The sequence below is a fragment of the Neltuma alba genome, unplaced genomic scaffold, assembly GCF_004799145.2.
Source record: "Neltuma alba isolate B1F8T4 unplaced genomic scaffold, ASM479914v2 tig00000105_pilon, whole genome shotgun sequence".
Lineage (NCBI taxonomy): Eukaryota > Viridiplantae > Streptophyta > Magnoliopsida > Fabales > Fabaceae > Neltuma > Neltuma alba.
In genome coordinates, this window is record NW_021631921.1 from 327,032 (window position 1) to 343,050 (window position 16,019).

Sequence of the window (16,019 nt, forward strand, 5' to 3'; positions counted from 1 at the left end):
TATTTCTTATTCTAGATAACAAAACATGAATGAGTTAATTGAGTGAATCATCTCCCAAAATGTGCTCACTTGAACATTATTTATTATTTAATGCATGTTAAAAAAAATTAATCACGTGAGCAAAATATATCTTTTTATTAAAAAATTAGTCTTTTTAAACATTTTTTGCAAATCTAATTACAGCATGGGAGGCAAATGCTTACCATATTTGGGCAGTCTTTCCATTCTATTGTCTTTATAGATGGACACCTTGGATGATACCTCTGAGCAAATTTGGACAAGATTTGGAAGATTTTTCAGGTTGATATATTCTAAAAGAGGAAGAACTATCTGGGTCTCATCGTGATCAAACATTGGTTCTTCTTCACCAGCATTTTCACTAAACAAAGATTTCATCTGTAGAGCATTTATTACCGATAGATCTTGCAATTGTACAAATCTCTGAGCTAAGAAGACCGGGCACACAGATTCTAAATTGCAGCAATTCCTAACATACAAAATTTTCAATTTTGAGAATCTCAAACTCACCCATGCATCAACACCACCATCTTCATCTAATAAGTGCTTCAATTCATTGCAACATTTTATTCGGAGCTCTTCTAAGGATAGCAGTGTGCAAACAGCAGAGACAGGAAAGAGAGATGTTAACATTGGACACTTGTTAACATTGAGAACCTTAAGATTGCCTAAGCTGCAGTCGACAGGGAATATGTGGAGCAACTGAGGACAGTTGAATATGGTTAATCTTTCCAACTTTTCGAACAAGCTAAAAGGAGAAGGAGCACGACATAGTCGTTCAAGATTATCCATATCTCTTAGCACTAACTCATTCAATTTGAGGACAACTGCATCTTCGTGAAGAGTAGTTTCGTCAATAATGCATTCAATCTTTGAACATCTTTGAAGACAGAGTCTACTCAACTCCTTCATGCCTCCTACAGCTTGGACAATATCAGGGATGAAACTTTTGCTACCTCCTTCAAGCTCATAAAATACAATCTTGGTTGCTCTTTGTGCAAGATGCTTGATTATTGTGGGTAACAATATAGAGATATTTAACTGACCCAAGCGTAAAATCTTGTATGTTCACCCTTAAATACGAAGCCTCCGCCGTGCTTCCTAATTTCTAAATTATACCTTCTCAAATACATCAAACCAGTGTGGCCCACAAGGTATTCATAGCAATTTGTATTTTTTGAGTGTCGAGAATGTGTGGGAACATACAACTCTTCTAACTGTGAGCATTTTCCTATTACATCATAACAACATTCATCTATTGTACAACTTGACAAATCTAACAACTTCAGCTTCTTCAACTTTTCAATTCCATTCGGTACTCTTTCAAATTTACTAAATTGCAAGTCAAGAATTTTAAGTCTTATAAGGCTTACTACAAAAGAGATGTCACGTAAATCCCAATTTTGCAATCTCAAAGTTCGAAGGTTTGACAAGTGTTGGATTAAACAAGGTTGTAGTTTAATCCTATCCCAATCCACACACATAATAATCAAAGCCTTGAGTCCTTTAGTACCTTCAAAAAATTCATGTGATATATCTAAGGTTTCCCTTGAGTATAACAATAGAAACTCAAGTTTTGGGGCATCCAATTGAGAAGGAAATTGAAGTAATTCATTATTTTCATGCCATGAAGATATGGCATAGCAACCTTTTATCACTTCGTCAACAATCAACTCATTTAATTCTTTTGTACAATTTACCATAATATTACCATCTTTTTTAGATGCTATCCACAATGCAACATCACGAACCATATCATGTAATTTCACATGTGTTGGTGCATGCACGTTGAACTTTAGAGAAGAATGCATCAACAATGAGGAGTCAATGAGATCATTTATAGCTGCTCTAACTTGGCTCCTCCCTGTTTGAAATGAGTCTGCATCTTTGCATAGGCCTAATCCCACTCCATATCTAAAAAGGTCTTCAACAACAATGTCATGGTCTTCAGGAAACATAGCACATATTAGCAATAACCGCTGGGCTTCTAGAGTTGCCAAAAAATCATAGCTTAATTCAAGACAAGCAAAAGCATCCCTCACACCTTTATCTATATTGTTTGGCTTTGCATTTCTCAACCTACACAACACTATATTCATCTCATCAATTCCTTTGCCTTTCAAGCAACTTCCTACAGCTACAATTGCAATAGGTAGGCCTTTACATTCCCTAGCAATTGCTCGTGCCACACATTCCTTAGCAGCTTCATCAACATTGGCATGAGTTTGAAACAAAGTCCATGCTTCATCTTCTTTTAACAAATGAAGTTGAATCTTGTTTTGGCATTCCATCAAGGTACACACATCTAGACGACGCGTGGTCAAGATAACCTTGCAACTTCTTTGATGATTTCTTTCAATGGGAATCCCTATGTCCTCAAGGTTCAGCATAGCCCATATGTCATCTAGTATTATCAAAATTCGTTCTCCACTTTGTAATCGTAGAGCTATTCTTTTCGCTCTGCCTATTTCGGTTTCTTCCTTCAATTCAAGCCCCAACGTGTCAGCAATTTCACCTTGAATTTTTCTTATGTCTAGGCTTTGAGAAAATGTCGTGAGCACAACTCGATCAAATAGCTGTGACTTTTTGGCTTTCTTTCCCACTTCTTTCACCAAGGTGGTTTTCCCTGACCCTCCCATCCCCCATAACCCAATCATGGAGTTACCATCATCTTGCAGTGCCTCCCACAATTGATCAAAAGCCTTTTGCGTAGAATTGAAGAGCTTAAAATTTTGAGAAGAGTGATAGTCAATATCAGAAATAGTAACAGGATGGGAAAATGGATTGAAGTGATCACTCTTTATATCTAGATCAATCATCCTCTGAGTTGTCTTAGCCAACATTTTGCAGAGACAATATCTCCTCCAAGTAGGACACCACCCTTGAAGGCAACCATTGTTGGCCCTTAGTTCTTCCTCCAGTTTCTCCACCTCTGCTATAAGGCTATTCACGTCATTCTTCCACTTGGTAACCTCACCATCAATCCTCTCAGTCCTATTGATGGCCTCTTGAACACATTCTTGCACCTTTCCCTGCTTTAGTATTAGCTTCCTTTTTTTGATCTCAACGTTTCCGGTGATCTTGCTAACATAGAACATATACTGCAGCTGTTGTAAAGTTGGATGCACCAAATATTCAGCAAGTTTTGCTGCTACTGACGCTCCGACCTCAGCCATTTATTATTAATAATAGCAACCTGAAAGGAGAATCACTCATCATCATCAAATGATTAACTCAAAATTTCATTTTGAAGAATTGGAGCACCTTAATTATATACTTAGTCTTTCATGAAGATGCATCATCAAAGATGAAAAGAATATTCTTTTCCTCAACTTGAAAGGAGAATCACTCATCATCATCAAATGATTAACTCAAAATTTCATTTTGAAGAATTGGAGCACCTTAATTATATACTTAATCTTTCATGAAGATGCATCATCAAAGATGAAAAGAATATTCTTTTCCTCAACCTGAAAGGAGAATCACTCATCATCATCAAATGATTAACTCAAAATTTCATTTTGAAGAATTGGAGCACCTTAATTATATACTTAATCTTTCATGAAGATGCATCATCAAAGATGAAAAGAATTTTCTTTTCCTCTCCTGAGTAAAATAAGAAAGATTAATTGTTTTGGTTCAGCAATGTTTAGATATCAGATTAACAAATTTAGTACTGTTTTATGATTCTATTTTTTCCTAGCAGATCGATCCAAATTAAAGGTCAAAGAAAGAAGAAAAAAGTAGCCTGCAACTAACAACCTATTCATACTTTGAGAATTGACAGATATAAAATGTGCTTGAAAAATTTTCCCAAAGAATAAAGAGGGGAAAAATGAGTCTCTGATGAGGAGAGGGATATTGCATCATACCGGTGATGAACTTGCACTGTCAGTCTTGGCTTGTAGATTTTCAACAGTGAGAAGAATAGTACGTTGATAAGATGGTTCAAGCCTTAATCAGCAAGTGTTGTCCATTTTCCATTTCTTTGGACCACAAATCACGCCGTTCATGTCCCAACGATCCAACATTCAAAATTTAAGCAGCAATCTCATCATTTTTACTATTCAAAAGTGACAAAAAATTATTGCTAGTTTTTGAATGTGAAGAAATTATTTATACATGACTTAAAAAAGATTCATTGTTGGATATGTGTAAATATACTAGTTAGCTCTCTTTAAACTATGATCTCCTACCTCCGGTCCTTAATACAAGAGCTAGTTTGACCAACTTGAGTAGATTAAGGAGGTTTATTGAGTTAATTATTTATAATAAATATGCATTGTCTTTCATAAAATAACTTCAATGCTAATCATGTGTATTATCTAAAACTATTATTTAATGAAACATTTAATATGTGCAACCACTACAATGACTATATTCCAAAAAAAATAAATAAATATGAGAGACAAAGTTGGTTGGGATGTAGGACTCAACTAATGTCATCTTAGATTTTTTATAGTAAAAAAGAAAAGAAAAAACTATCATTTTGACTCATTTTTTCGTTGATTTGATCATAAAACATGAATGTCAATGCTAATTAGATCCTGTTGCTGGAAGAAATTTTTATTCATATAATTTGACCCCTTGGCCGTAATTATCTTAGTGGTATATTTTTCGTAAATCAAACCGTGTTCGAACGAATATCAGATGCTATTCTTGAAAGATAATTAGTTTTTGTACAAGCACCAAGTGTTACTTATGGTAGGGATTTTACCTTCTGGAAAAAAAACCATTTAGTTTTTAAAAAAATTAGTTTTTGATAAATATAAATGTTTAAATAATTCTTAAGTTAAGGAGGGGTATTTTGATAAAATCAAAGTTTAAGAGTCAAACTTAATAATCAACTAGTGATTTGATAGGTGAAAATAAAATTTCAAATATATAAAAGAGGTTTTTGTAGCATATATTTTCAAAATAGAGCAACGAGAGATTTCTATAACTTGTTTAAATTAGAAGGGTAATTAGTGTATTTTATTTTGAATAACATTATAACATTCTTTACGATAAATCAAAAGACTCTATGACCCAAAAAAAAATAATCAAAAGACTCAGTATTATCCTTATATTCTCGTTCTAATTCAAAAAAAAAAAAATTCTTGACCAGCTCAAGAACAGACTAATTTTCAGTAAATGATCTGAAAACTGCGCCAACAATATTAATTTTGTTTCTGCCTTACTGAGAAATTGGAGAAATAGAAAATTAAGGGGCAAGATAGAGAGATAATTCATTTTGTAAGTATCTATGCTTTATATTTATACTTTAAAATTAAGACATTAAATTACTTTTTGATTTTTTGTTTTATAATTGATGCTATATACCAATGTACTCGCGTAAATATTTTTAGGGATAATTAATATGCAAGTAAGTTTCAACCAGTTTTTAATTAGGTCTTTATAATTTTTTTTCTTTTTATTAAGTCATTATATTTTCACATGTTTTTAATCAGGTCCTTATAATTTTTTTCTTTCTATTAGGTCCTTATTATTTTACTTTATTTTTAATTAGATCCTTGTAGTTCTTATTCTTTCTTCTATAAATAATGATATTCTATAAATAATAAATTATTATAACAATCTTATGTTAATATTTTTTAAAATTTTTAGTTAAACATTTATATTATTTAATAATAAAATTTTCCAAAATTAGAATATAATTATAAGTAATTTATAATTAAGTATAATTGATTATTCTGCTTAATTATTAATTACTAAATGATTATATCAATTATTTTGTCTAATTATATAATTATTAATTTAAAAATAAAATTAATTTTAAAGAATAAAATTAATAAATGATTTTATTAGAACTGCAAAGGACCTAATTAAAAAATAAGTGAAACTATAAGGATTTGATAAAAAAAGAAAAAAAAAATAGAGGAGCCTAATTAAAAACACATAAAAGGAAAATGACCTGACAGAAAGAAAAATTTTTATAAGGACCTAATTAAAAATAAGATGAAACTATGAGGATCCAAAAGTTAATTATCCCATATTTTTATGAAAATTTTATACATATACATTCTATTTTCGAAACTTATGGAGATTTTCCATGGAATAAATAGTAAATGAGACAAATTTTTATTACTTTTAATAAATAATTTTGTGGGTTTTAATCTTCAATATAAAGAAAAATCCCTCTTAGTTAAAACTGAAGGTGAGCATCTCGTAATTTATTATTTACATCTAAAATTTTTTGTGCAAATCAATATCAGCATTAAATAAAAGTTCATGTGATTTCCATAGAAATATACAGTATTCAGTCCAAAAGAATAAAAATCTTTAAAATAGTGTCATTGTAGGGAACCACATTTAATTTATTATCTATTTTTTTAGATAACTTTTTTCCCCAAAACTCAGGATATTCATGTATTACACAATGTAGAATAGAAGCATTACATAATCGTTCTTGTCAATATCATCACGATGGAAATAAGAAAGATCAATTATTGTAACCTTCTCGCTATGTGATAGATCTGAGCATTTTCAAGCTACTCCCTCTAGTACTTATTATAGGAGTGCAGAAATATGCTGGGATTAGCAAATAAAACATAATATTAACTAATTAATCCGAGCATATTTCTTCAAGGAGCCCTTCTAGCTAGAAAAAAATTCTTGATCTTTTTTATAAGGCCATTTGATAGGTTCAGTGAGTATTACATACTTTTTTCCCCGTATATGCCTGTATTTAATAAAGGTAGTGAGAGAACAAAAATTAATATAACGTTGGAATCTAGTGTAATTAATGAGGGTATGGATTCTATTATAATAGGGACTAGAGGGAATATTTTTGGATACTAGAGTAGCTACCTAATGTTTTAGATTGTATAATTTTTCCCCCGAAGTATATTACACAGAGGAAGAGGGGAGGGTATAGTTATAATACACATAATTAGAAAAGATATTCTAAAAAAACCAACATCCAATGTGACATAAATTTGTTATAAACGACCCGAGGGAGTAACTTTCTTGCTATAAGATCTAAGCTTTTAGAAACTAGAGTAAATAAATCTACGTTTTCCAGCTCATTTCAGTGCCATGTTGAAAGAAAAACAAGCAACACATGCAGTGGGTAAGTGAGAGCTCCAAATCCTAGCACCCATACTTTGAGAATTAAGAGTGTGATAGAAGATAGAAACATAAGTTGTCACCCAAAAAAAAAAAGATAGAAACAAAAGCATAGGAAATAGAAAACACTACTGATCAGAAAATGGAAGACTAAAAGAGCCCAAAAGAAAAAAAGAAGTGAAAGAATCAAGTGGGAAAGTGAGACTCCGAATCAAGAGAGGGACATTGCTTCATACCAGTGATGAACTTGCACTTTCAGTATTGGCTTGTAGATTTTCAAGAGGGAGAAGGACAGAATTGCACTGAGAGGACCAGATCTTGAGAGAGATTGAGTCGTCAAATAAGTTGGAACCTGCTAGGTGGGAGTAACATCTCCAAATCCTAACCATTCATATATACTTTGAGAATTGAAAGTGTGATAGCAGATAGACAATTAATTAGGTATATAAGAAATAGAAAACACTGATCAGAAAGTGAAAGACTAATTAAAGAGACAAAGAAGAAGAGGTTTTGATGTTGATACCAGATATTTAAGCTTCCACCATTGAGTTGATGATTCCGGCCTTGCAAATTAAATTTTGGAGGGTGCTAGCCAGATGAACAGAATTCCACTGCAATCACCACGCTTTTCTTGAGCTTCAGTGGTCAGTTCGGTTGGATATGATAGTGCTCTTTCTTTTTTCTTCTAAAAGTGAGCAAGTTCCCATAGTCCTCGAAATATGAAATCAAATTTGAAAATGTTAAAGTAATCATGCGTTCCAAGACTTAATTGTTATTACACGTTTGAGGACTCCATGTCCCTACCACTTGCTTTCCAGCTGCTTTTCGACCAAATGTTCAAAGTGAAAAAGCAATCTAATGATTTTTTTTTTTATTTCAGAATTTTTATTTTGCATTAATTTATCAGGAAAATTAATTATCTGTGATATCATTTTTCAATATTCCATTCATTCTTCTCTATATATCAAATGATGATTTTCTGTCTCATTCATTGTTTTTTGTGTTCGTTTAGCAAGAAAGACATTTTATTAATGAAAGAAAGCTATCCTATCCCCACAAGGCCTGTAACATTAGATTGTTAAAAAGATGTTTTATGAATTATCAAGGATAACATGATTGATAATTCCGATTCCTCATCGAAGATAACGTCTTCCAGATGGGTTTCAATAATATCAAATAATTTAAAGTTATTCAAATAAATTGTGGAAATCCTATTTGGCAGCATCATTGTCCAAAATCTGCTAAAAATGAGATGGTGCCGTAACACGCATTCCATTGGAAGCCACCCCCATTCTTTGCACAAACTACTAAATAATCTACAGCACTATTTCCACGCCTTGAAGCCAGAGTGAGCTGAACATGAGATCTGCCTTCAATAAACCAAGAATGTCAGCGAATATATCAATACATTGCCATTCTATGTTACATGAAGATTTGCTAACAAAAGCCCTGTATGGTTCTTGACAATTAGTCTCCAGATAAATCCTAGAACAATTAAATTGATCACTATAGAGAATAGCATCCTTAAGAGCAAGATTCAGAATGAAAGGGAGAAGTTGCCACAGCTTTCTTACGCACACTGCCAGAGAAGAACCATTATTATGATCTCTATAAATAATCCCAATTCCAGTACAAGTAGAATTCTTACTGAAAGCATCATCAAAGTTTATTTTTATTGAACCATATGTAGGTGCTTTGCAAGATAATTCCCTTGGCATATGATTAACACTACACCTCTGTACGTGAGTAATTTCAGTACTTTTACACCTCATTTGCCAACAAAGATGCTGAAAAGATCACTTTCGTTGGATCAATATGAATCTCTTGAAAAACAAATTCATCTTGCTTTCCAAATACCCCAACATGATGCTGCAATAAGAGATCGATCTTTAGTTGCAGTAGCCCCATTTAGTAGTCTCCAAATAAAATGTTTTATTTTAGGCGGAACCTGTAACCTCCAAATGCAATTCCAAAGCTGAGTAGGGACACTATAAGAGCTACCAGGTAGCGACAAAACTGCCTTTTCTTCTTCTTTTTTTTATAGCAAACCGATAGCCGGATTTAACAGTATAACCTCCATTCTTACAAGATAACCAGGCAGGAACATCTATATCATTTGTTTCTGGGATCTTCATTTTCGTGATCCAATTCTTTTCTGCATCAGTTAGATTCTGGGCAATCAATTGTAAATTCCAAGCGCCATTAGAGATTGGATCTCCCACCTTCAAAAGCTTTTCAGCATCGGTGGTTGGTGATCCAGAAATCTGATGATTAGGGTTCTCCAATAGCCATCTCTGTCCAAAAACATTAACATTGCTTTTAGGTCGAATATAATTTTCCATGAGCCATTCATTGTTATTTTAAAAGTTGATTTAATATGCCAGTATTTGAAAATATTATACCAATATTTAATATTTTTAATATTGGTATTTCTTATTAATGAGATTAACAATATTATAATTAGAAAACTGAAAAGACATTTTTTTTTAAAATTGAAAAACAAAACTGAAACCTGGGAGTTAAACCCAGGTTGAAAACTACTTGAAAGAATATCCGAAGTTCCGAACAGCTTTCTTTTTCTTTTTCTTTTTTTTTTGCCAACAACCAGCAACTAGAATATAATACTTCAAATCACATTAATTCGGATTATAATGATGTTGCCTTGCTTTTTCCCCCTTTTTTGTAAAAATCTTTTTCCTAATATTCGAACGCTTCTTTTTTATTGAATTTTGCAATCCCTGTATTTCATTTATCCAACATTCCAACTCTAATCAATCCGCGTTAGACCACATATTAAAGGTTTTATGTTATCTTCTCATTGGACAAAAAGATCAAGCTATATTATTAAAAAAAAAGTAATTTTCTTTTTCTATATTTTTACTTATATGCATAAATAAAAAAATAAAATTAATATCACATATTATGTACTCTAGACAAATTGAAATTTAAATACATGTGCAAAAACAAAAGAAAGAGAGGGCTTGTTTTGTTTCTATTCTTTGATTTTTTTCCCTCAAAAAAATTTTATAAAATTATTTTTTAAAACAATTTTTGAGAATAAAAAATATGTTTGGATAATTATTTCAAAAAATAAAATATGGAATAAGAAAACAAAAAATCACGTTTGACAAATGTTACCCGTTATTGGCAGTGATACATGGCGGGCGGGGTGAGAAGAGATGGAGGTTTCTCTAATTTTTCAAAACAAAAAATATAAACATAAAAAAATATAAAAATTGTTTTTTTGTAAAAACATATTACAGTTTTTTTTAAAAAACAACTTACTAAACGATTTTTTTATTTTTAAAAATAAAAAATTATTTTCAAAATAAGGAACCACACTAGTCCCGAGTAACCCTAATTTTTGTAGCGGACATCAGGTTGTCAATATTCTTTACATGGGTCTTTCTCAGTGACCACTTCGATGATATTTTGAAAAATTATTCTCAAATAATTTTTAATTATTTTGAAAATCATTTTTACGATGAACTATTTTTTGTTATATCGAAACCTAAAATATTTTAAAATCACATCTAGACAGATTAAACCAAATGCAAATATAACTAAAAGCGTTAAAAAGTCAAAGAAATACGCATTGCAGCTAATCCTACATGATTAGAATATTAAGTAACATTGGCGCGGATTCCTAGTGCTTGATTACCAACTCCATTTGGAAACCTTTCCCCCCCCCCCCCATCCTTCATGGAAGGAAATCACCCACTTGTTATATTTATTTATGGAGGGTCGAACCCACTATGTTCAAATAAAAAACTTAAGGCGATGTCAATTAAGCCAAGGACGTTTGAAACCTTATGTAACAGTTTAAAGTAAACTGGTGTTATGAAATTAAAAGTTCATTTTTTGTAAAAGGAAAAAGGCTAATAGATAAAGAAATTGGCAGGAAGTGATAATTGTTAGTGTTTTTTTCCACTATTAATCCCACTACCATTAATATATGCCTTAAACAAACGGAAGTGGCTAGTATATTTTATTTGGGCACTCAGATGGGTTCATCCAGGCTTGTAAGCTAAAGCACAAACAAAAGCAATTGGAAGATCACACAATATCTAATCTAATTAATTAATAATTCAACAACCACTGTTAGCCCTAAATTATAGTAAGAAAGCTACTTTAAACCAAAGTAAAAAAAACTTTTATTTTGCAAAAATTTTTTTAAAGAAAGCAATTTTAATATCACAGTTTTGTGAAAATAAAAAATCCCTAAATAAAGCCCAAATAAACCCAATTGCTTTCAATTTTCCAATTTTTTCTGTACCCCAAAATACGCAATCTTATGTAATTCCTTTCCTACTCACAAAGATCAATAAATTAATTTGGACTGTGTCTTTTGGAAGTTCTGGACCACGGAGTCGAAGTTGCCTTTCCTAACAATCCAACTATAGTGCCAAACGTTCATTGGTGCATCTTTTATTTCTTCGAATTTTTTCATTTGTTATTCATAAAATAAAATCATTTGTTAATGAATTATGATTTTGCTTTTGAAACTAATGAGAGGTACAATCATGTTGGTGCACAGATTGAGGGGCAGCAAGTCTCTCTAGTGCTAATTCGTTACATCACCATGTTGTCATTCGAAAAAGAAAAAGGAGAAGAAAATGTTAGATTTTCATGTTTTGATGATTACAAAATATAGAGAAGATTGTTTTGCAAAAATGAAAATATATAGTTAATTGAAAGAATGAGGCTAAAGAATGAAATCAATCTACAAAAGATTGAAGAGTTACATGGATCTATCTGGTCTAGAAATTTTCAACCAAGTTAAGAATTCATAACAGAGCAAATCAAAAAGGTTTTAAAAAAAAAAGCCTTTGTTAGAGTCAAGGTCTTCGTAACTTAATCTTATTCATTCTTTTTCCAATGATGTATTTTTGTGGACAATCACATCTTTCTTGATACTACTTATGGTCCCTAATATAAGACCTAGTTGACTAATTTGAAAATATTAAGAAAATTAGTTAAGTTAGTTATTTGTAATAACTAAGTGTTGTCTTTCTTAAAATACCCTTTTCAATCATGTAGATTAGTTAAAACTACTATTTGATAGATCTTTTAAAATGTACAACTGTTATAAGGACTACTTTGGCAAAAATGGATGAATATCAAAGACAAAGTAGATTGAGATATTATATTTAAAATCAAATTAAAAGTCAAACTAACTGTTATATTAAATATCGAAGGTAGTATTATTGAAAGTTTGTTGACAAGTGGTTGAGTTTATCAATAAGCAGTTTATTCCCAAAGAAAAAAAATTATTGACGATCTCTTGTTTTTGTTGTTAACAATCGCCTTGCTTGTTTTATTCTGTTGCACTTTACTTGTTTTACAAAGTGATAAGTGGCTGCCTACAACTTGAAGTGACGCTCATCAATAGTTGGCCGAGTTTGTTGACAAATTTTACCTATCTCTAAATTGTGCACTAACTAATTTGCCTTTAAGTTAATATTGCTTTGTCATAAACGCTCAAAATTACCCTTATTCTTCAATGTGTATCGCATTTACTCATTTTTCGAGGTTATATTCTAAGCACCCAGTGGTCATATACTTTCTTAATATTTGACGAAGAGATTCAAAATTACAGGAATCTTGTAATATGCTGATCTACCGTATATCTATCACGCCGTGCCGTTCAGTATTTTACTTGTCAAAACTTAATGAAAATGAACGGAACTGTTATAAAATTAAAGAAAAAGTAAAGAAGAATAAAGAGTTAGAGACAAGAAAAGATAAGAGTATTTCTCATTCCATTCAAGATATTTAATATATGATATACACCATCTATTTATAGACATGACTTTACAACTTCAATAGAATTTACAAATTATACAATAGTATGAGATAATTGTGAGATCATGAAGACAAGACACGATATTAGAGATAATAAAAAAGATATAGACATCCCCCATGATAGGGACAACGCCTCCAAATTTTTAATTCTATATCCTTTTCTCCTGTCTTTTTTTGTCTTTTCCATCTTTCTCTCTATTGGCAAGATTGTCGTCACGTACTAGGCCTCGATATATGCGTTGGGTGTACTGATAATTGCCAGTCTTATTGCATATTAACATGTAATGTAATGTTTCTAAGTACTATTTAATAAAGCTTTTAAGATGTGTAACTCCTATAGGGACTACTTTGAAAATAGATAAATATGAGAAACAAAATAAACGTGAATCTTATATTTAGAATTAAATTAAAAACCAAACTAGCTCTTATATTAAGAACCGGGAGTAATATTAAGAAATATGTGCTCTGTAATTCTGAAGCTTGTGTGATTGTATTCCCCTCCTTTTTGTCATTCACGTAACATTTGTTTGTCTCAGATCAGATTACAATGGATGGAATCCTTTATTGATGTTGCCAGTAAGATTATCCAACCAGACATATATAGGCAAAAGGATACATTGGGTTCTTCTTTTTAGTTTGACTTTCTAACCTTGAAAAATATATTTTTAGTTCCTTAGCCTTAAAATTATTAGCATTAAATAATGATTTTTGTGACAGTTATGATAATTTCAAAAATTGAAATTAATATATTAACATTCAAGATTTTAATATCATTGTTTTTAAAACATACTTTTTAAAATGAATCAATCAAACGAATATTTATCTCATCTTAGAGATGACATAGCATAGTCGCTAGCTCTTTTGTTTTCTCCTTTCAAGTGTAATCTTTCCTTTTCATTCCCCAAAAAAAAAAATTTTTAATGATTAAATTAAAATTTTATATAAAATTAAGAGACTGAAAGTATACTTTAATATATATATATATAAATATATACATGTGTGTATGTATGTATATTTTGTACTTGATGATTTACATGGCAACTAAAATTCGGATCAAACTGCAGAGTTACTGGGGGGAAAAATGACAAAGGCATTACTCACGAACTCATAATGGGATTATATTTATCAAAATTAGCTCTGGCCGAGGATATATTGAACCATCTGAGGAAGGTGAAACGGAGGCATATGACTCCCTCAGGTATATCGCGGCTTGAGGACGACGTCTGGTATGATTATGGGGTAGCTTCTAGAATTCTTCTTTTTTTCCTCAAAACATCTATCTCTTAAATCTGATGTGCAAGATACTTGTTTGTGAAAGGACAAAACAATTGAGAGAAGAGGGTAATTTTGGAAATAAAAATTCATTGTTTTATTGAGACAAAAGGGTAATGCAAGCATAAATATTTGAAAAGAAAAATATAGAGAGATGGGTTAGATGTAATTCTTTGCTTTTAGCGAGTTCAATTCAATGGAATGATCTAGCCCTAACATGCTAGAACAGACAACATTAAAGAACTCAACTACAATACAAACATAAGCATCAATATATTTCTCAAGCAAGCTCTAAACAATTAACTCATTCAACAATCAAACGTTAAGAATTAATTCCAATATAGAACTCAAACTAAACGTATATACTCCTCCGGTCCTTAATATAAGACCCATTTAACTAATTTGATTAGATTAAAAAAGTTAGGTAAGTTAGTTAATTATAAGAAAAGTGACATATTTTTCATGAAATACCATAATCATCTTTCTTAATACCCCTTCTTCCTCTTATACTTGATTATGGTTGAGAGAGTATCCATAGGGGTAATTTAGAGAAAACTGATAAATGTGATAAATGAGTCTTATATTTAAGACCAAAACTAACTTAAGAATTGGGTTCTATATTAAGGACCGGAGGAGTATTTAACATATGAAAACACTTAAATTGCATAATCCAATCCAAACTTATGGCCGTTGTGTGGCTCAAAACCTCGACTTAATCTAGCCCATAATGAAACCATTAAAGCAATCAAACGTTAAGAATTAATTCCAATATAGAACTCAGACTAAAAGTATATATTAACATATGAAAACACTTAAATTGCACAATCCAATCCAAACTTATGGCTGTTGTGTGGCTCAAAACCTCGACTTAATCTAGCCCATAATGAAACCATTAAAACAATCAAACTTTAAGAATTAATTCCAATATAGAACTCAAACTAAAGGTAGGATCATATGTCCAGATAAATAGAAAATTTTTAAGATGCATAGTTATTAGCAAAATATAGCATTTAATCCGTTTAATTTTCAAAATAGCCTTGTGATCCAAATATGTATTTTAACAATTAATTATGCCCAAAAAAATCTCATAATAAGAGATAAAAAATTAATAAGATAGGGATTTATCGACCTCCTTGATTGCTTATTTTCAAATACATCTATAAAAAATTCAAAGGGCATAAAGATGTATTATTGAAGTAAGGCGATCTTTTGATAATCCTACTTGTTATTTTCATGCATACCTCAAAAAATTACATGAACTAAGATATTTAGAAAACTACTAATTCTCTGTATTCTTCAACATATTATGAAAATCAAATGGAAGCATCAAAGAGTAAACGCATACCATATTTTGACGTGGTTGCCTATAGTTCTGAACCAATAATGAGAGAATCAAATGAAGTATTCTATCTTTGGACAGTTTGTACATCCTGCTTTCATTAGAGATGGCCACAATAGATGATAGCTCTCTGGACAAATTCTGACTAGATTTGGGAGGTTTTCTAATCTGAAATTTTCTAAAATGGAAGCACTATCCTAGTCTCCATTCCATCACGTATTGATGTTGCTTCACCAAATACAAATTTCAACTGAGGAGCATCTTTTATGAATAAAGATTTTAATTGTGTAAAACCTTGAACACAAAAGCTTGGGCAAATAGATTCTAATTGGTTACAATTCCACACAGACAGAATTTCCCATTCCTACGCGTCAACAATACCATCCTCTCTCTCGATTACATGCTTCAATTCATGACATTCATTTATTGCGAGTTGTTCTAGCGATCGCAAAGTGCAAGCACCAGAGATAGGGAAGAGGGATGTCAACATTGGAGAGGTGACAATGTTGAGGTAGTT

General features: G+C 31.3%; 1 protein-coding gene and 1 long non-coding RNA gene across 2 annotated transcripts; both read right to left on the bottom strand.

Moving 5' to 3' along the window:
• Positions 1–410: 410 nt before the first annotated feature.
• On the bottom strand, positions 411–3,194 carry LOC114729931 (probable disease resistance protein At4g27220). The gene is made up of 3 exons (XM_028917275.1): positions 1,719–3,194; positions 529–1,023; positions 411–446 (listed from the first exon to the last, which is right to left on the bottom strand). Exons 1-3 carry the CDS (start codon positions 3,192–3,194, stop codon positions 411–413), a joined length of 2,007 nt encoding a protein of 668 aa, XP_028773108.1.
• Positions 3,195–3,915: 721 nt separating this feature from the next.
• LOC114743275 (uncharacterized) lies at positions 3,916–7,694 on the bottom strand. The gene is made up of 3 exons (XR_003739994.1): positions 7,610–7,694; positions 7,323–7,467; positions 3,916–4,004 (listed from the first exon to the last, which is right to left on the bottom strand). It is a non-coding gene; the product is annotated as an uncharacterized LOC114743275 (long non-coding RNA).
• Positions 7,695–16,019: the final 8,325 nt, after the last annotated feature.